This window comes from Neopsephotus bourkii, unplaced genomic scaffold (genome assembly GCF_033783945.1).
Source record: "Neopsephotus bourkii isolate Nb327-2 ecotype Australia unplaced genomic scaffold, CSIRO-AGI_Nbou_v1 NB_1067, whole genome shotgun sequence".
In the NCBI taxonomy this organism is placed as follows: Eukaryota; Metazoa; Chordata; class Aves; order Psittaciformes; family Psittacidae; genus Neopsephotus; species Neopsephotus bourkii.
Window position 1 is genome coordinate 4,286,659 of NW_026901555.1, and position 20,929 is coordinate 4,307,587.

The following is a 20,929-nucleotide window of genomic DNA, read 5'->3' on the forward strand; positions in this document are numbered from 1 at the left end:
CTAGGATTTTGCGGACTGCATCTATTTGTTCTGGGGACTTGTATTTTGAGGACTGGATGTTGAATTTGAATGTAACAATAGCAAAGTTCTTATATTGATTTGTCTGAATACAATGAAGCAGCAAATATCTATCACTGGACTGTAAGAGAAAATAAGAGTTGCAGAAGACAGCATAAGGCATGTAAAATCTCTTGAAGATAATGTTTCAGTAGAGAACAGATACTTCTCCTGTGCAGGTCTAGTGCTCAACCACTTAATGCAGATTAACTACAACTAATATTACTTTTAATTAATAATAACACATCTCATTGCAGTTAAGAAGACACTATTATATAGTCTCTAAGATTTTCTACTTTGGTAAGTTCCCTTTTTTTCCCCTGTCTAGGTATATAACCGTTTCCCTGTTTCCAAAGTAGTCTACAGGGAAATGCAGGTGGCCCTAATGCAGGTTTTTAGTTGAATACAATTAATGAATTCAGTCATGCAATCAAATTACTAAATACCAAATAACTAAATAAATGGAATATTCTGCTACAGAATAGAATGTTTCAGTTGGAAGGCACCTACAGCAATCATGTGTTTCACACTGATAATGTGAAGATTTAGGTTGTTTCATGAATTTTGATTTAAAGCACAGTGCTGACCTTAACAGAAAAGCTGGTAAGAAAATGAGTTGTAAGGACCTTGGTTGTTTAGCTCCTGAAGGGTGCTCTTGGATGTACTCGCATTGTTGGTAACACGCATATTAAAGCTTATTATTTGGTAAACAATGCAAAGAGAAAAAGAGAACAAACATGAAACTTTTTTAAAATGGAGCTAAAAACCAGAAGGAGAAGAAGGCATACTCAGCAGGAAATATGAAATAGGGTAGAAGTAACTTCAGCTTTCCTCTTTCCACCCTCCCTTAGGACTTCTGCTCTGCTCACACCTCTACGAGTCATCACTGAGATGCTCTTTTTTGTCTTTTTTTTTTCTGAAAAAGAGGAAGGAAAAGCCATCAACAGCTGCCCTGGGTTCTTGACGACAAAGTGAGGGAAGGCTCAAGTGTTCTTGATTTACCCTCTATCTTGGAGAGAGTGGCTTTGCTCTACTTAAGAGGGAGAAAGTGCATCTCGAGAGGGGGATGGAAATGCTGGTGAGAGCAGCTGTGTTTTTGAGTCCTTTTCTCTTCTGCAATGGTGAGTCTATGGAAAGGTCTCCTGTTCAGGATGCTCCTTTCCTGGTACTGGTGTGTCTGTGTGTGTTTGTGCAGGGGTGGTTCTATTTGGGGAATAGAAATATGGCAAAAAAAGGCCAGTATCTTTGTGTGCTGCTGGCTTGGTGTTCGCCTGTTTCAAATCCAGTGGTTGCAGGGCACAACAGTTGCATGATGGCTTTGGAAATGCTGCCTATGTGCTTAGAGTATGCAGATCCCATATACGTTATGATGGTTATTTCCCAGAACACAGTGAGCAGCCCAGCACAAAGAGTTTGGGTAGTGCATGTTCCCAGGAAAGGGGAGGTTTGCAAACCAGGAGAAAAAGGTGAGGAAGTGTCTATGGAAGCACAGGTTCAAACCCAAGAGTGACAAAAATGTACTGGAACAAAGGTATGGGCCTCATAGGAAAATTTAACAAGTTTTAGACTTCTTTGAGCCTTTTCTTAAGTTGCTTGAATTCAGCTTAGTCTGAAAAGCAGAGTCTTTCAGGAGAATAAATGCACAGTGGAGGAGGGAAAGCCATCAAAGCTGTGGTTTGCCCTTAACGTGTGGTGCTTCTCAGGGAAGCCCCAGAAGTGATGTTGGGTGGCGGGTGCAGACACCAGCTGTGACCTTGAGCTGAACAACTAGGGCTTGAGACGAATGCCTTCCTTCAGGCCCAAGACTTCTGCTAATTCTGAACCTGTTCACTTGCCTCCAGGTGTTCGCTTGCTTGCAGGTAAGCACCAGGCAGAGCATGAGAGGCAAACTGCATGCATGGCATAATGCTGTACCTCTATCTGCCTTCCTCATGCCATGCTGCTTTTTGTTAGCCCACCATCTACACTGGCTGCCCATCTTTTTGATTTGGTGGGTTCCACTTGCTGATGCTCTCATCATTGCTTCATCACCCAGGAGCTGCTTTCATGTTTATTGCTTTTTCTCTTCAAATGTTTCTTCTCCATCCTTCCTGCAGCTTTTCTGAACCTGACTGGCCACCCTGAGATTGAGGGTGTATGGAAGGAATCTACCACCTTGCCATGTGTCTATGTGCCTGTGAAGGACTTGGTACAGGAAATACTCAAGTGGATGGTGGTCCGTGACCAGAATCCTGTCACCGTCTTTCGGAGGGACGACTCTGGCGACCATGTTCTGCTGTCTGACTACAGGGGCAGGGTCAGTGTCCCGAAGGATACACCAGGGAATGTGTCTCTCCACATCCTGAACCTGGAGGTCTCTGACAAGGGAACCTACACTTGCCAGGTCACCTGGAGGGACAGCAGTGACAGCCTGATAGTAAGAGAGATCACCACTGGACTGGAGGTAGTTAAAGGTAAACCCTAGAAGGAAGCTGTGCAAGAGTGGAAAGCTTGGCTCGGGAAGGCTGTTAGGAATCAGACCAGATAGGCAGTGACCACCCACTGTGATGCAGGAGCAGTGCGCTGAGCAGTGTTAGACTCTGCCAAGAAGCAGCAAATAGGTCAGAGAGGAATTTTGCCCAAGGTATGGCACCCTGCAGTTTGGAGGCTGGGGGAGGATTTGTGGCTTCTCGCTTACCAATTTGCCAGTGGTGCAATGCTTCCAAGGGATGTGCACCAAAGAGGAACTTTCTGGAATATTGCATTGCTTCTCTTTGACCAAACTTCATCTCATGTGCCTGATCTCCCTTCGCCTGGGCAGGGATGATTTACAGAGGAAGGAGGATGTCATCAACATCCTTTGTGCAGGAGGTGCAATGGGTGATATAACTGGTACAGTCACAGCTAAGTCAAGATTAACCTGTGCAGAGAGGTGACATGAAAGCAGTGCCCCTCTTCCTCCTGGGAAAGCACCCAAAGCCAGAGCAAGAACTGCCATGGCAAGGGGGACCTTCCCCACCACAACTAGGGCCAGTGTGACCTGGATCTCATCTGCTTTGTCTTCCAGTGGCAGCAACCAAGCCCATCATCAGGGCCGGCGAACTGGGGCTGACGGTACCCACAGGAGCCAGGACCAGCCTGACCTGTGTGGCCAGCGGGTCCCCCCCCATCAGCTACCGCTGGTTCAGGGGCACCCCGGGACAGAAAGCCCTGCTGCTGAGCAGGCAGGCTGAGCTGGTGTGGGACAGCCTGCAGCCCTCCGACACTGGGAAGTACTACTGTGAGGTGGAAAACAGGGCTGGGGCCGGGGCTGTGCAGCAGAGTGATGCTGTTGAGCTCACAGTGACAGGTGAGTCCCCAGGATAGAGTTCCTCATCTTTGCTGCAGAAGACTGAGACAGGGAGTTCCTTCTTTCATAGTAGGATCAGCTATGTAATGTTAGACATGAATTGTGTCCTCACTGCTTTCCCAGAGAGGAAACCACAGATTGATACTCCTCCTGTTTCGGAGTGTGCCTGATTATGGCAGGGGTTAAGACAATGTCCCCTGTGTCCTCTTGGGACCAGAACTGTGCAGGATAGGAGTCTGGCTCCTACCCGTGGCATGCCTTGCTCTTACCTGACCTGCACTGCTAACAGAGAGCAGGGGACATGGCCCGTTGATTAGTCTCTCCCACAGGGTCTTCAGTCACACAGCAGCCCACCCCTGGGACAGGCCAACAGAGCACACCCCTGTTCACCCCTCGAGGCAATGTGCCCCAGCCAGTGACCACAGGTAAGTGACCTGGGCTGCAGGGGAAAGGCTGCTTTCACCCTGGCACTCTGTGACTGACAGAGAAGGTGAGCGAGACAAACCCACTTGATGCTCCTTTTGGGCTGCAGATCCTCTTTGCAGGTGGGATAGAAATGATACTCCCTGTCACAGAATCACAGAATCATTAAGGTTGGAAGGGACCTCTTGGAGATCATCTAGTCCAACCCCACTGACAAGGCAGGGCCACCTAGACCACGTTACACAGGAATGCATCCAGGTGGGGTTTGAATGCCTCCAGAGAGGGACTCCAGCAGTGTTACCCACTGCTTTCCCCAGGCGTGGGTGCTCAGGTGTGGGTGGGTGGGTTGGAGCAGGGGCTGTGCAGCAGAGCGATGCTGTTGAGCTCACAGTGACAGGTGAGTTCCCAGAGTCACAGCTGGATGGAAAGCATCTGTATTCCTTCCAGAATGGAACAACATTCCTACTTCCTTTCCCTGAGAAAGGAAAATATGAAAAGTGTTGGACTTCTGATCTCTGAAGAACTTTGCATCATTGGCTCCAGCTTTCTATCCTTGTTTATTTTCTTTATTCAACTTCTCCCCTCCTCTTCAGAGGAACTTCTCTTTTCTGATGCATGGAAGGCTGTCTCTGCCTGAGAGACTCTTTATGCGTCTTTGTGCACATACATAGTAGAACTATAATTTCCTGTCTTCTAGATCAATATGGAACGTTTTGGGTTCTGTCCTTTTTTTTTAAAGGGCTTCTTTACTTGCTTCCTGGTCTAGAATGAAAGCCGCTGCAGTGGGAAGCAGAGCTATTATCTCTAGTGGCATATCCAAGTTATGCAAAAGCTACTCCAGACCTCACTGGGAACAATCTACCTTACTAAGGGCAGTTTTCCTGAGAGAGAGCTTGTGATTTCCAGTTTTGTTTTGTGGGGTGTGGAAATTCAGACCTGGGCTACAGTAGGTCTGCTTCTGGAAACTATGTTTTGGGGTTATGTTTCATGTGAATTTATAGTGCCCCACCAGTTACACAGCAGTGACCAGAAGCTAAGGGAACATGCTGACAGTTGCAGGGGAAAAGCCCCAAATGAAGATGGTGATCAGGAGCATCTCAGTAATCTCTTGGACTTCACTGCTAATACATGGGGTAGTGAGGCACTGCCAAAAGAAGTGATGAATGTTCCATCTCTGGCCATGTTCAAGGCCATGTTGGACAGAGCCTTGGGTGATATGGTCTATTGTGAGGCACCTCTGCCCATGGGGTGATCTTGAGGTCCTTTCCAACCCTAACTATTCTATGACTCTATGTATACCGTGTGTGTGTATATATATACATATATATATATATAGTCTGTGTATACATAGTTTATATAGTATACACAGTATCCATCCAGTGAGTATATGTAGTACCATACATACTCTCTCAATATTACAGTGTATATATTGCACTCATTTATAGAGTTTGCCTATTTTTACTGCCTTGTAAATGTGACAGAGACATTCTCTTTTAATCCTATAACTATAATTCCAGATCTTCTGTTGCTAAAATTAGGATTGGAAATCCACTGTGAGCCTTTCACTCCTGTTTGTTTTGCAGAACCTCCTGTGACAGTAGTGACTTCTGAGAATGGTGTGGGATATCCAGAAAAGAATTATACAACTCAGAGTAAGTGGAGAGCAAAACAAACCTAAGAATGAGATTAGGGACCCAAATAGTCCATACCTCAAGCCTCAAAATTAGTGTTCTGCTTTTTTTGGCTGCAAATTGCATTAACAGCTGCTCTCAAGGGACCTTGATGATTCATGGCTCATGATTCACGAGTCACTCTTTCAAAGACGCTGGGGTTTTTAAGGCAGGAGGGAAGCTTTTATAGTTGAAGCAGAGTTGCTGCTATGCTCCCAAACAGTAGTCCATTTCAATCTTTCCTTTGAGCGTCAAAACTGCAACAGCAGAAAAGCCTCAGTGTGGAACTCAAGCATATTTTTTTATACATCCTCAACTTTGCTGTGACATGGCAGGTTTAAACATGTTCAAACTCAGCTGAACAGTATGCTTGAATGAAAAGCTGCAACTCTTGATTTCGTGACACGTAGAGCAACTATTCTGCCCATATCACAGTCTCGGTGGGCCTCTGCTGGCTGTCTTTATGCCCACAGTGAGAGATGCAGCACAGTGAGTTAGACTGGCTCAGCCACACCTATTCAGAGCCACAAGAGCAAGGTGCTGTCAGGATGCAGACAAGCAAGGACAGGCATATGCATACAACCCCATGTGTTCATGACAGGGCTGGCTGCTGTTGGCCTTGAGAAAGTGGTCAGCATCATGTAACTGCTTCTGCTACCATGACCCAGGAGGGCTTCTCTGTTTGAAAGTCTTCTTCTGTATTGCTCTAGATGTCCAAGGGACTCACCTGTCCCCGTTCCTCATCATTCTGATTGTGGTGGTGTGTGCTGCTGCGGTTTTGCTTGTCATCTTTCTCATCATTCGCATGAGGAAGCCCAAAGGTGGTGAGTAGAATGTTCTGGAAAACTTGACAGTATTTTGCATGCCCAGCTTGGCTTTACCTATAAATGTGCTTTTGGGATGGGACTGGTACTGCGCTCACTGCTTCCAGTAGCAGCTCTGGCATCTACATCATATAGGCAGTCAATCAAATTGTGCATGGATCAAAACAGGTGGTGGAAGCTCTAAAGAGGTGGAGAAGTCCCTTTTCCTCAGAGATAAGCAGTTGCTGCAGTTGAGGAAGGTCTGCCAGGCACCAGCTGGAGAGGAGCCCAGCAGGCAGCATCACCCTGGTGCTCCCACACCACTGGGTGCTGTGGGAAGGGCTGGCATGGTGATGAAGCAGCCTCTGCCACACTCATCCTGTGCTGGTTCCAAGAGGGGTCTACTCCCCTGGGCCATCCTGCGGTGCTCACCTTCTCTGCCATGCTGCCTCGGTTACTTTGGGATGGTTCCTTCCCTCTGGTCCCCACAGACATCCCATGACTCTCAAAGCAACCTGCTGGACTGAGTTTGTTGATCAGATCTTTTAAGGTACCTGGTAGCAAGTTAATCTTGTCCTGCTACTTTAAAATACCTGCTTGCACCAGCTGCTGTTTAGTATTTCCCTTAGTACCTGGAGGGAAAGAGTTCATCATTAATTCTCCCTATTCAATAACAGTTCATTTCCTTTCTACTCTTCAAGTGTAGGATATATTTACTGAATAATTCTGTCTTTTCTGTGCTAATGCTACAAATCTCCTGACCACTTGCCAAGATGTGTGGTGCTCGCTGAAGCACTCGGCAGTGTACAGAGAGCACACTGGAGTTTTGGTCTGGGTTTTTTTAATACTGATGGCCATAGTTTTCTCCTTATCCATTTGTGTCTTTAATTGCCTTTCTACAACTCCATGCTACCAATTAATAATAATTATTATCAAATACTCTTTTTTTGCCTTTTTTAAGGAATCTCTAATAACCTCTTCCCAAATTGTTCTTTACTGAACAATTTGTATAGTGAAATTGTGGGAACTGGGAACTTTCAATTTAACTTTCAGTTTCTAAACTTTAACCCTGGTTTCAGTTACTTTGACCCAGTTGTGCTACAGCTGGGATATGAGTTGTTTTCATTTTCTTGAACTAAATCCTGGGAATAGGAGTCATCTCCCACCTAGCACTATCTCTAAGGTTTCTATTTTTATTCTGTCTTCAGACATTGCTTTCTTGTATCAAGTAAAGACAGTAGAATTTATTTTTGAGAATATAAATGCAAATTATTGACACACATTTCTGATTATTCTTTTCTAGCTCAGACCTACGAAGTAAAATTGTAAGTATAACCCTTTATCTGACATATTGGTGAGTCTTTTGTGACTGTATCAGAGAACGGAGGGGGGAAACCAAACAGGTGTTACTTAGCTGTCAAGATTAAAAGTCTCTGAAGCAGTATGGATTAACACATTCAAAGTTAGTCTGTAGTACACTGTACAGATGATCTGTAGACTTTCCACGTCAACAAATAGTGTCACAAGAAAGAGCTTCTCCTTTGCAATATTAGAATCATAAAAACTAGCAAGAGCTGTTTATTAACTCTTCAGCCCAATAAGGCCTATGAAAGATCACAGCCAAGGATAAATTCCCAGCATTTTTACAAATGTAAAGGACAGGAATTCCCCTTCTAGAAAGCTAAGGCTCCAGATGCACAGAATATACTTTGATTTATCCTTGAAATATCCTTGGCTGAACCTGCCTCTTTTAATTGCAGCTGTGGCAGGAAGTTATAGCTATTTCTAAACTCATGTTTCAGCATTCTGATGTATTCATCACCCATGGATGCTATACTGAAAAGCCTAATAATCCAGTGAAAACACGCAAGGAGAACCACTTATCCAGATATAAACCAAATTGCTAATGATTAGAGTGCCATGGGAGAACATGCCATCAGTATTCACCCAAGATTTTGTGCTTACCCAGTAACAGTTGAATCCTGAGCAACTGAACAAATAGTGTGATGGCATTTCTCCTCAGAGGATTTACCATTGTTTTAAAGATACTGGATGTCATAAGCTACATGGTGGATATGGACTACATTCAGTTCCTCAGCTACAATCTTGAGGGTTGGGAGATACTTCAGCTACTCTGGTTGCAACTCTTCTTTCCTACTGTATTTTGATTTCAGCCATAACTCAAGGGCAGCAGATGCTTTAAGGTGTGAAAGTGCAGGTTACTATGAGGAAGCCATCTCCACTGAAAACAAGTATGTGATGGAGCCCATGAAAGACAAAAGATCTGAAGAAATAAATATGAAAAAGAATGACTGTGCTGGAAACACCATGGAATCTGAATATGAAGTAGGGGACACTGCGTGAGAACCAACTTATTGCTACATGTAGCAGTCCTGAACAGCACTTTCATTCAGGCAAAATATATCTTCCTATTCACCTTAATCTCTCTAAAAACAGGTTGGACAAGCAGTTTTTGCTCCTTCATGACTTGTGGAGCCTCAACAATCTCCTCAATGAAAACGCAAAGCTCTTTGAGAACTTTTGTTGCAAACTGCTATATAGATCTTCTGATTTTGCCATTTTTGGTTTCCTTCCACCCCCTCTGTAGAAGAAAGCCCTTTAAAAGCCAGGATATGCAGATCCCAGGCCAAGAGCACTGTACTAAACTTGGTGCTTTGCAATACCAAAAGGATCTGCATTCACAGCCTTCATGTGGTAGGAGTAGAACCAGCAGCAAGAGGGGCTCAACATCCTCATCATCTTTGAGTAAGAAGCGCAGAATGAGGCTGCCCTGGGAACTGGCATTTCTCCTCCCACACACCTGAGTGTTGCATGGGTGGTAGAATGTCTTAAATGTGAGATACTCCTTAAAGAAACACTGAAAGACAGATTAAGGACAGGATAAAACCAAGAACTCTACCACTCTAGGAGTAAAAAAGGCACTGTTCTATGCTCAATTCACCTTTCTGCATCATCTGCAATAAGATGCAGGCACACTTTCTATAGTTTTGGCACTGCACAGCTTGGGTGCCTCTGAAACTGCAAAAGGTACATTCTTCCTGAGTCCACTTTCTCTGTTCTCTTTTTTAATGCATGTGTAATATTTAAAAGATGCTTTTCCTAAGTTTGTGGGTAAGACTGTTTACACACTCCTAAAGTACTTTGATATGAATATTTTTGTGTGACCAGCTCATCTTTAAAATGCCAGCAAGCACTCCTCAAAAGATGCTCACAAAATACTTTCCTGCTGGCTTAGGAAGGAAAGGGCAAGTAGGGAGCTGAAAAGCTTTGTTGTTCATAATTTCTACTATCCTAAGTAAATCTATAACATGGATACAGCAAATTTATGGGAGAACCTTTTTATAATAATTGGGCAATACCATGTCAGATTAAAAGCCATGCAGACAGATGTAAAACAAAATGAGCAACCTGGGGGGGAAGGGGGATATTGGTGATAATCCTGGATACAGGGTTAGTGGGCCCCCAGATTTGCTGTTCACACTCAGGAAAGGTGAGCAATTCTCTGCAAGCATCAGCTCAAAATTCACCAGCAATCCAAGAAAGTATTAGATGCTATTAGGAAAAGCATTACAACACAATAGAAAACAGGATTGTGATAACGGACTCATGGAATGCTTCCACCTTATGTATGTACGTAGGTGTCTCATCTTGCAAGGGTTTAACAGAGCTAGAAAAGTTACTGAGAAAGATCATTAAGGCTCAGTAGTGGCATGAAAACACTTCTGTGTAAATGCACTATACTTTCTCAGCTTTTTGAACCAGAAGAAAAGAGAAGAATGGGGCAAAATGAGCAAAGCTTACTCATCATGACCACTGTGGAGAAGATGAATAAAGAATATTTGTTTATGGTTTCTCCAAAGGTAAAAGGAAGGAAATTTCCTGAATTTCCTGTACCAGTTTTATTTCTCTTTAAGAATGTGCTTAAAAAACAAGAGCTGGGAAACCCTGATTTCAAAATGAAGAGGAAACAAACAGCAACTTTTGTTAGTGATGATGTCTTGAAAAAAAATTGTCAAGATGTACATACAGCTTATTGTAGACACAGAGAAGCAAATGAAAACCATTAAACTTCAGGACCGTAAAGTTAGTAGATTTTGTTACACTTCTCTTTATTTTGGCAGAAAGATTGAATGTGCATGAACGTCTGTGCGTGTCCAGGAGCATATTAGGTCCCTCTACCTGAAAGCAGAAGAATTACTGTGAATCTGCTGGAGTTTTGGGAATGTTTTGGATGTTGTGTTAGTTGATGTTTGCAAGCTGTAGTCGGCCACAGTGTAGAAAATAGAAGGTGCGAGAGTCACTGCTAGTCCTATCTGAGGTTCAGAGCTGGTGAAATGAGATGTTTCAGATGTGAAAAAAAAAATGACTTCCATTATGAAGTGTGTAAAAAGCCAGTGAAGTCTGACAGTCTCTATTTCTAAGGAGGAAGGTGAGCAGGGGAGGAAAACTGTTGCAATAGTACTGCAAGGCACACAGTTATCACTAAGAGTTTTGCAGAGAACAACAAATCATGACTGGATAGTGTGCTAATGTGATGACAAAACAACAGTGTTGAAACATCCTGGGAAACTAATGTTCTCTAATCCTCCAGTTCTAGATGAGGTTGCAGTTCTTGGAGCCCTTCAGTAATGGTCTCATTCTTTAAAAAGGGGGTTTTAAAATGTGTGCGTGTGTGTGTGTGTGTGTACTTGTTTGGTAGAGAGAGGTTCGGAAGGGAATGTCTCTCTTACTAGAAAGCAGCCCACCTGTCTAGAGCTCCATCCCTGAAACAAACGTACTGAAGGGGGAATATGGGGCTTCAGTGCTATATGGAGCAACTGAGAAGCAGAAAAGAACCTGCTGCGGCAAGTTTTATGGCAGCAACAAGCAGAGCTCTGAAGTCGGTGAAATCTGAGCAGACAGGTAGACATGTTATGTGCTGCTTGAGGAATAAGTAGAAGAGTTTGTTCTTTCTGCAGGTGCTGGGGTGGGTACAGCACCCAGACCAGTGGGTTTGGCTTTTCAGGAGAGGGCGACATGCTGTATGAACAAAGAACGGCAATGCAGCTGGCATCATGAATTCTTTCCTCTTCTGTTTAGTCAGATCTGTGACCTAGCCATGACTGGACAAAATAAGAATATCTCAACACTTGCAGTAAAAATTGCCTTCTTTTTTCTGAGTGCAGATGGCTCTAAAAGAGAACTATAAGACCTTTCTTCTTCAGTTACTTAAATTTTAGTTGTTTGCTCAAAGCCTGGTACTGAACTTCACTCTCCTGCAGGCTAAAACTTCCATTTCATCACCAGGAAACCTGTAGCAAACTTCTCTAGCCTCTGGTGTACTTTGTCAAAACAGAAGTGTATGATGCAGGCTCTGCAGAGCTGGTCCCTAAGAGTAGTGTCTGCAGTCCCATCTGCGCTCATTTTGGGGGAAATGGGGACTTTACTGTGCCACCTCTAATTAGGCTGAGATGTAGCAGCAAAAATTGCAGAACAAAGAGTCATAAGGGTCACTTTGCCCAAGTTGTGATGCCTGGAAGTGTGTCATGTCCAGTATTGTGAAAGGAAGGTGGGTCCTGCAGGGGGAGGGGCTAAAGGGAGCAAGCAGCAGATACAGTCAGAAGCAGAGTCATACTTTATTATGATAAACCAGGTAACTAACCATAGTATCTGAGACATTAAAGGCTTTTTCTTCACATGTTCACGAGGAGCCCCTCTGGTAAGAAAGAAATAGGCCGACAGGAGAAAACTAGCAGCCACATCTCTGTACTAAGGAGAGAAAGATGTCACGTACATCATGTTTGAGGAACTACAGTTCTTCATGTTTGTTTTAACTAAGTAGTCTTCTTTTTTTTTTTTTTTAAATCTTTCAGACTTACGGCTTCAGGAAGCCTTGCATGTCCGGTTCACAAACTGCTCATATCAGCAGTTTCAGCTTGGGTTTTCAGCTTGTTCCAGGGTGTGTTCCCCAAAATTCAGCTTCTTTTCAAGTCTTTTGTGTAGAAGTAGTTTGTTGGGACAAGCTTCTATCACCAGTCATGGCCAGGGTGTGTAAAGGATTAGTTTTATATCCTCTCTCTGAAAATAGACCTATTCACTCTGTCAGTGACATCACTTCAATTTTAACAAGTGCAGTTTTGTTCATTTGCTTTTAGGCAGGACTCATAGCTAATGGCTTCTTGGTGGCAGATGGGGTACAGACAGTATGAACAGGTACCACTCGTAGATTCAACAAAATAGCCAAGAAGAAAAGGCAGCAAAAATCAAGTTTGCACCATATCAACAAGGACACGCTCTGCAAGAATGGGTTGTGCTGTTGCCTCCATTGTCTTCCCTAGCAGGATGAAAACTGGTGATAGCTCTTACCCTGGAACAATGGATTTGTTTCACTAGGTCTTGCCACACGACATTCAGCTTTTTGCTCCAGGCTGTCCATACTTGCCAGAGGCAAGTTTTACAGCAGCGGTAAGAGATCTCAGCTGAAATCACATGCAGCAAGCCATGCAAGTGTGCACACATCTCCACCCAAACACTGAAATGAGACCTGCACGGTTCTCACCAGTTTACTGACTTTGGGAAAATGAAGATAGTCTCCAGTTTTCATTGCCCTGTGCAGAGAGGGAACAAGCCATCACTGACAAGTGGCAGCACCTCCAGAGAATGGTCTGAGCTCATCTGCAGTGTAAACACTTCAGCTAAAGCAAACAGGTATCTGTCATGATGCATGTAGCTGTGGCAAAACTGCAGCAATTACCTTTCCCTCCCAGCTCCAACCAAAAATGTCTCTTGTATTTTGGGTGCATCTGCGTCCTGCTCAAAGATAATATTCTTCTGGTGCGGTTGTTAAAACTATATGCTAAGGTACATCTGTTGAATAAATGCCAAATATCTGCTTTAATGAATGATTAACAGCCTGTAACAGAATTCACTATGTCAGTCTACTTGCTTTTATACATGTTTCTTATCTTCTGTAATCCCTTCTCTTTTTGGTATTAATTATCAGACTCATATTAATCCTGTGCACAGCACCTATTGATAACTTTTGCATGTACCTTTAAAGGTACACCTACAGAGCATACCCAGAATGTCTCCTGGATTAAAGCTCCTCTGACATTAGTCATGTCCAAGGAAGCTGTGGCTGCCCCATCTCTGGAAGTGTTCAAGCCCAGGCTGGATGGGGCTTTGAGCAAGCTGGTCTAGTGGAAGGTGTCTCTTCTTGTGGTACAGGGTTGGAACTAGAGAAGCTTTAAGGTTCTTTCCAACCCAAAAACATACCATGATTCTATGAAGAATAATAAAAAAGACTACTCATCAGAAAGATCAGGAGAATGGTAAAAGGAGTGGATGGGGACATGGGAATATGGAATGGAACTGTAAAGGTCCTTATAGTCTTTGTCTATCCTCTACCCTTCACCTAATCAGCAGTGAAATGGACTCGTGATACTTCAGAAAGAGGATCCTAGATGTCAAAGGACAGAAGAAAGGGAAGTGTTCTTCACTTGCATTCTGTCCCAGGAGTGTGGGATCTCTCACAAAGCGCAAGGAAAGGCGGACAGACCTGTGGTTCTGGGAGAATGGGAGAACCTGTGCAAATAGTGGTGTTTGTGATGGCTTTTGTCACCTGCAATGGTGAGTACATGCTTCAGTGTGTAAGAACAAAAGTCAGAGCCCCAGCAAGGTAGGGCTCTGAATTACAGTTTCTTAATTTTCAAAAATTATCAACTGTGGAAAGTTGTTAGTTTCTTGTATAAAAAACAGAGCCTGAGAATTCACAAGTCTCCTTTAGCATTAGATACAAGGTGCTTTTAAGAGTAGACCAATAGGGTGGTATTGGGCAAAAGTTCATCTCCCATGCCCCAAAACAAGAACAGGACAAGATTGTTCAGGAGCCTTGGACAGGACTGGATTTGGTGCATGAGCTTCCAAAGCAGTCTTTTAAAAGCTGGAATGTGTATTCTCCTATAATTTAATAACGCATTATGATTGTTCTGCTGGCATGGTCCTGGGAAAAAGAGCTGTGATTGTGACACTAGGTGTGGGCACGCATGATTCCTCTCTGATAATCTCCTATCTTCTAGCTCTTTAAGTGCATCAGATGAGGTGATACTGGAATCTTGCTTTGATTCATATGCCCATGAGGCACATATGGCACTGGCACCAGCAGAGGACGATTTCAGGAAACAGGAGAAAGGTGCTTTAACAAGAAGCACAGCTTTGCTCCTGACCTTTAGAAAAACAGGTTGAAGTACGTTCCTTATTTTGTCATAAAAAAACAGCTTAGCAGATTTCTGGGATCTGCCTCTCAAGTGACTTACTGTGAGCTAATGCATCTGAACATAACCAGTGCCTTTCTGAGGAGGAGGAGAAAGGGTATGGGTAGAGGTGAGCCAAGCCCAGCTAAATTCAGGTACTTTGCTACTTACAAGGAGCAATTCCCAGAAGAGCTGTTGTTTCAGTGGGCAGAGAGCTGGAATGGTTGGGAGAATGAGCCAAAACTTACCACCCTCTTTTCCTGTGCCCACTTAAGTGCTTGGCGGGGTGCTTGTTTGGGTGAAGCAGATATGAGCCAAGAAATCTAGGTCAGATCTGAAGTTCTCTAAGGCTAAAGCAAAAAGGGTGGTTTTGGTCCACCATTCCTCTTCCAGGTCCAGTACTTCAGAGGAGATCCCTAAAGACTCCTGCCTGCATACTTCTATGTGCTGGCAGGCTGGGAAGGAAGATGCTCAGTTGTTCTAGAAAATGGGACAGAATATGATTTCAGGGTTGTTTGTTTTTTTTTTTTTTTCCATTATCATGCATTACAGATAATATTAATCTCTCTGGTCAGTCTTCTAATTTGTAACACAGTCCTTTAGGTTTTTTTCTGGTCTAGCTGTATTTCCCTGTTTTGTGAGACTTGACATTGTTTGTCTAGAAGAGCACACCCCAGTTTAAGAAGCGTCACTGAGAGGATTTGCATTTAAAGGTGTTGTCTCAGGGATTTATATTTTGCTGAGTTTCTCCCATTCCTTCCAATCAGCTTTCTTTTGGAGTCATCCCTGCTAATGTTGAAACTGGTCAGATACAGAGTGCAGCTGCTCCACATGGAATCAGTGGATGCTGGCAGCTATTTCATGGCACATAGCAATGCAAACAGCACCAGGGATAGGTTTAAACAGAATTGTGTCCAGATGAACACTGAATAGCAAAACTACTTGAACTTGAGTGCCTCAAAAGCCTTGAAGGTACTTTTGAGCAGCTTTCTCAACAGCTCACACCCTTCTTAGTTTTTCTTGATGGAAGTTTGTGAAAAGAAGAAGTAGAGAAATGGAAGATCTTTAAAAACTGATACATCAAGGAACTGCCTTTGTCTGGAAGGTGAGATTTTAAGAACAAAGCTGTGCCTGCCCCCTCTAAGTCATCTGGTAAAGGAATACCAAAGCGCCTTGTCAGAAACAAGGTGCCAAGATGCTCAGTCCCAGCAATTCCCTTGCCTGTCCCCATGGACACAGACCCACAGATCTTGTCTTCCTCCAGCTGGCAGCTCTGTCAGCTCTGGGGCAGGCTGTTGCACAGAGAAGTGCTTCTCCTTGCACAGCTATACTGCTGGGTCCTGTGAGCACCAGGGAAGTTGTATAAAAAATAGTGCTGTTAATGAATGCAGAAATGTTGCATTCATTGTTAACTGCAGTAAAGCAATGAAGTTGCTTTGTTCATCCTTCCTCCCATATAGAAGGTAGAAATCAGCATTGCAAGTGGTGGTGTCAGATCATCCCATGTCAGTGGGGGAAAGTTCTTGCTCTTTGACTCATCATGTGCCAGTGTAAGCAGAAAGCCAAGCAGCAGAGGCAAGGTGTAAAGGCTGAAGCTAGAGAGCAGGAATAAGAGATGCTCCTTAAGGTCTTGTGAAGACTGTAGCTGTGATGCTGCCACCAGGGACTGGATCTGTGCTCCTCAGAATTACTTCTCAGAATTATTCCGAGAAGGAACTGAGAACAGGCAAGCATCCAGAGGGAAACAATAAAAATAGCCATGAGGTCAAAGCAAGCGTTCACTTCCCTATGCTCAGTGAGGTTGGGACAGGCCCTGGTTTGGCTGGCTGTGGTCTACAGCCATGACCTCATGCTGGGTTCCACTGCCTGGTGATTCCCACCTAATTCAAAGGATGTTCTCTTCTGCTGCTTTCTTACTTCTTCCCTTCAACTCTTGTTGCCTGCAGCCCTCCTGGATCTGACTGGTGTCCACCAGGTCCAAGGCACATGGATGGGATCTGTCACTTTACCATGTACCTACATGCCCTTAGATGGTTTCACACAGCAAACGCTCATCTGGAGCATGGAGAGAGACCACAGCACCTCCACCATCTTTCGGAGGGACTATTCTGGTGACCATGTCCTGCTGTCTCAGTTCCGAAACCGGGTCAGTGTCCCAAAGCACAGCCCAGGGGATGCCTCACTCTTAATTGAGAACCTCGAAATCCCTGATAGTGGGCACTACACCTGTCAAGTCATCTGGAGGACTAAAGATAACAGTGTGATCACAAGGGAGGTGACCACTACGGTTAAAGTTGTCAAAGGTAAGGCCAGCAGTAAAGCCCTGCTCTTGAGTAGCCAATCTAATCCACAGAGCATGAAGATGAAGCAGCAGCTGGTAGAAATAATCTTTCACGCCATCTACTTTGTCTTCCAGTGGCAGCAACCAAGCCCATCATCAGGGCCGGCGAACTGGGGCTGACGGTACCCACAGGAGCCAGGACCAGCCTGACCTGTGTGGCCAGCGGGTCCCCCCCCATCAGCTACCGCTGGTTCAGGGGCACCCCGGGACAGAAAGCCCTGCTGCTGAGCAGGCAGGCTGAGCTGGTGTGGGACAGCCTGCAGCCCTCCGACACTGGGAAGTACTACTGTGAGGTGGAAAACAGGGCTGGGGCCGGGGCTGTGCAGCAGAGCGATGCTGTTGAGCTCACAGTGACAGGTGAGTCCCCAGGATAGAGTTCCTCATCTTTGCTGCAGAAGACTGAGACAGGGAGTTTCCTTTTTCGTAGTAGGATCAGCTATGTAATGTTAGACATGAATTGTGTCCTCACTGCTTTCCCAGAGAGGAAACCACAGATTGATACTCCTCCTGTTTCGGAGTGTGCCTGATTATGGCAGGAGTTAAGACAATGTCCCCTGTGTCCTCTTGGGACCAGAACGGTGCAGGATAGGAGTCTGGCTCCTACCCGTGGCATGTCATGCTCTTACCTGACCTGCACTGCTAACAGAGAGCAGGGGACATGGCTCGTTGATTAGTCTCTCCCACAGGGTCTTCAGTCACACAGCAGCCCACCCCTGGGACAGGCCAACACAGCACACCCCTGTTCACCCCTCAAGGTAATGTGCCCCAGCCAGTGACCACAGGTAAGTGACCTGGGCTGCAGGGGAAAGGCTGCTTTCACCCTGGCACTCTGTGACTGACAGAGAAGGTGAGACAAACCCACTTGATGCTCCTTTTGGGCTGCAGATCCTCTTTGCAGGTGGGATAGAAATGATACTCCCTGTCACAGAATCACAGAATCATTAAGGTTGGAAGGGACCTCTGGAGATCATCTAGTCCAACCCCCCTGCCAAGGCAGGGCCACCTAGACCAGGTTACACAGGAATGCATCCAGGTGGGGTTTGAATGCCTCCAGAGAGGGACTCCAGCAGTGTTACCCACTGCTTTCCCCAGGCGTGGGTGCTCAGGTGTGGGTGGGTGGGTTGGAGCCCCCGAGGACAGCAGCTGAGCCAGAGCTAAAGGGGCCTAGGAAAACCAGGATGTTGCACAACTTCAGCAGGATGTCACCTGGGGCAAGAAACCTGATTTGCTGCTCCAGGAAGCCTTTGGATGTAGCTGCCAGTGGTAACCCCCCTCACACCAGCCAGGGAATCACCATAAGAGAAATGAAGTGAGAAAGTCTTGTGGAAACCCAGATGTAGGGTGATGCCAAAGCATTCCCTGGCCATGCTATAGCCAGCCACAAGCCTGTTACTAGATCTGCACCATGCTGGGCAGGGCTACCAGGGACCCCAGGGATGATGGCTTGGGGGCAACATGTGTGTGCAGGATGACATGTCAGGAATAAAAATGTCTTGTTGCTCTGAGAGCAGGTTCGTGGGTGTTTTGGGTGTTTTCATTCCATGCACTTGAAACATGTTAGCCTGAGAGAATCAACCGTGCTCATCGAAATGGGGCAGCAGTTACATCCATGCGGAGCCGTGCTGGTGACCCCACGGAGGCCACTGCCAGTTCCCGAGGAAACCCAGCTCTCCCAGCAGGGTCACAACGCGTTCCTCCCTCCTTTACAGGTATGACGGCAACGAAGCAGCTCTCCGAGGGGGGGTCGGAGGAGCCTCCCGTTGCCACGGGTGAGTGGAGCCCCGTGATGGGAAGTGCAAGGTTTGTACCGAGAAGGCAGGCTGGTAACTGCACGGCAGACACCGGGGTTTCGCTAGGAGGGAGCCACCCGCCCCTGGCGCTGCGAAGGGCTTTTTCCGCCCGGAGTTGGCTGTGGTTCTGCCGGGAAAGGGCTGCCCGCAGCCCGGCGAGTGCCGCTTGCTTTAGGGCACTTGCAAAGAGCGTTTCTCCGCCAGGCCCGGTTCCCCCGGCGTGGTCACAGCGCTCTCCTCCCCGTCCGCAGGTCTCCCCGCGCCGCGGTACGCGCTGCCGGCCGCGCTGGCCGTGGTGCTGGGCGCAGCCGCGCTTGGAGCGCTCCTGACCGCAGCTCGGTGCCGGCGGCGGAATGCGGAGGGTGAGAGAGGAGGGCAGGGCGGGGGGGCCCGGGACGGGACGGGCGGCAGAAAACTGCCCTGCACCAAGGGCACGGGAGGGCGGGACAGCGCGGCGCTCGCCACGGCTCCATCCGCATCCTCATCATCCCCAGCCCCAGCTGGTCCATTCTAGGAAGAGGCAGGGTGGAAGGCTTATTCCCGAAGATGGGAATGCATGGAAGCGGGTGGGGTTTTTGTCTGGTTTGGAGTTGTTTGGCTGGATTTTATTTTTCCCGTGACAGCTGTAAAACCTGTTGATGCACAGCTTCGATCCTTCTTTTTTTTTTTTTTTTTCCAGAACTTCTCTATGAAGTTGCTTTGTGAGTACTGGACATCAAGAAGACTTTGGGGCATCACACTGATGTCTGTTTCCAGAAAGCCTCTTTCTTTGCTGTCAAAGCCAGACAGTTCTTTGACTCACAGGGGGAGGATCTGAATGCCTTGACAGTCAGTTTAGCATGAGGACATAGACATCTTAGGGCAGAAGGCAGCAAGAGTCTGTTCTTTATTATATTAGGATGAGAGAAAGATATTCTGGGTCCGTTACTATGCCTTGCAGGTGCCATGGGAAAACTATTCTCTGCAGTAAATTCCCACCATCATTCCACAAAGCAATGGACAGGAATTCTCAGCTCTTCCTTTGAGATAAGTCCCTTCTTCTATAGATGCCTTTCTCTTTAAGAAGCATGACCCAGCGCTTATCCAAGTACTACTTTGTGCAATTCCTATTTACTTAGAATTGCACAAATGTATTTTCTGCCCTGTCCTAATGTCAATGTTCAATCCCTTCATATTACTTTCCTGTTTAGAGACATAACTGAGCTACCTGTTAGCTTCACACATTGCTACTTTTCCTAGTTACTACTGGTAGCTATGTTCTAAAGGCTAGACTATCTAATGGGAACTATATTGTGCATAACATGATAATACCATGAGAATTTATGTTCCCAATGTTAACTGTTTATTGCTTCTTCTTGTGTGTGTAATTCTCTCAATGTTACTTTCTAGTGCCTTCCAGAGCCTCCCAGGCCCTCATTCGATCAATATAAACTTTGCTGTTCCACAGATTATGTGGTGGATACTGTCTCGGACTAAGATGTAAATCAAATGACTTCTCGTCTAGTCATCCCTCTCAATAATGTCTCCCTGTTGTTTCAGCCACAGCACTGCAGATGTCACCAGACTGGAGGCGAATGGGGAAGTCCCTGTTAAGTGCCCACACAAAGATGCAGATTCTAAGACTGAAACATCCAATGACACTTTCACTGTGAAAAACAACGGCCTTGACAGCATCCACATGAGGAAAAATCCTGAGTATGAGAACCTTATGAATGCAATGGAATTGGAATATGAAACAGAAAACGTTTAGCAGAGTACCATCTTTTGCATATGAGTAGTTGTGCAGGCTGCAGATATTGAATGGTAAACTTCACCAAAGAAAACTCGTCTTCCTGTCTACCTCCTGCTCTGACAAATGTACCAGTCTCACTTTAACCTAGCTCACTAACTTCCTGTTACTCAGGGGAACCTTCTTGGGCTGTGGCAAATGAGGCCTGCGTGTTGGTGCAGAAGCCCTCCACCAGGTGGTTATCTACCTAGTTCTGTTGAGCAAATAATTTCTCAGCAGCCTCAAGGTCCAAGGTGAGGAAGACTGGATCTGAAGGCATGGAAACACAAATGTCTTTAGCCTGGTGCAGCTGAGTGCAGCACTGCCAATAACACTGGCGAGGTGTACTCTCAAGGGCATATTCCCCTGTTTGTACATCCCAGACTGCGAGAAGCCATGGACTGCTGGAAATGGTTGTCCTCTAGCTTTTACAGCTCAACAAATATTGGTTGTACATCCTCCTTGACCTTACGTCTTTTTTTTGTTAGAGCATGGCA

The 20,929-nt window shown here is 45.7% G+C and overlaps 2 protein-coding genes across 4 annotated transcripts; both read left to right on the plus strand.

The window, feature by feature from the left end:
* The first annotated feature begins 1,101 nt into the window (after positions 1 to 1,101).
* On the plus strand, positions 1,102 to 10,389 carry LOC133216899 (V-set and immunoglobulin domain-containing protein 4-like). Its single transcript, XM_061361993.1, has 7 exons — positions 1,102 to 1,178; positions 2,154 to 2,510; positions 3,104 to 3,385; positions 5,392 to 5,460; positions 6,189 to 6,302; positions 7,585 to 7,606; positions 8,456 to 10,389. The coding sequence occupies exons 1-7, from the start codon at positions 1,124 to 1,126 to the stop codon at positions 8,643 to 8,645; spliced, it is 1,089 nt and encodes a 362-aa protein (XP_061217977.1). The 5' UTR covers positions 1,102 to 1,123; the 3' UTR covers positions 8,646 to 10,389.
* A 3,322-nt stretch (positions 10,390 to 13,711) lies between these two features.
* Positions 13,712 to 20,539, plus strand: LOC133216898 (V-set and immunoglobulin domain-containing protein 4-like). Of its 3 annotated transcripts, XM_061361989.1 has the most exons (7): positions 13,719 to 13,910; positions 16,480 to 16,836; positions 16,950 to 17,231; positions 18,584 to 18,643; positions 18,916 to 19,026; positions 19,344 to 19,365; positions 20,204 to 20,539. In XM_061361989.1, the coding sequence occupies exons 1-7, from the start codon at positions 13,745 to 13,747 to the stop codon at positions 20,412 to 20,414; spliced, it is 1,209 nt and encodes a 402-aa protein (XP_061217973.1). In that variant the 5' UTR covers positions 13,719 to 13,744; the 3' UTR covers positions 20,415 to 20,539. The 3 variants fall into 3 exon arrangements, with proteins under 3 accessions (XP_061217975.1, XP_061217974.1, XP_061217973.1); XM_061361991.1 differs by lacking the exon at positions 19,344 to 19,365 and having other exon boundaries at positions 13,712 to 13,910; XM_061361990.1 differs by lacking the exon at positions 18,916 to 19,026 and having other exon boundaries at positions 13,713 to 13,910.
* Positions 20,540 to 20,929: the final 390 nt, after the last annotated feature.

Bases quoted from the DNA above. Each gene is read 5' to 3' on its own strand.
- LOC133216899 (XM_061361993.1), top strand. From the start codon at position 1,124: ATGGAAATGCTGGTGAGAGCAGCTGTGTTTTTGAGTCCTTTTCTCTTC. The intron at 3,386-5,391 runs GTGAGTCCCCAG...TTTGTTTTGCAG, and splicing joins TGTTGAGCTCACAGTGACAG to AACCTCCTGTGACAGTAGTG. The intron at 6,303-7,584 runs GTGAGTAGAATG...ATTCTTTTCTAG, and splicing joins CATGAGGAAGCCCAAAGGTG to CTCAGACCTACGAAGTAAAA.
- LOC133216898 (XM_061361989.1), top strand. From the start codon at position 13,745: ATGTCAAAGGACAGAAGAAAGGGAAGTGTTCTTCACTTGCATTCTGTC. The intron at 16,837-16,949 runs GTAAGGCCAGCA...TTTGTCTTCCAG, and splicing joins TACGGTTAAAGTTGTCAAAG to TGGCAGCAACCAAGCCCATC. The intron at 18,644-18,915 runs GTGAGTGGAGCC...CCCCGTCCGCAG, and splicing joins GGAGCCTCCCGTTGCCACGG to GTCTCCCCGCGCCGCGGTAC.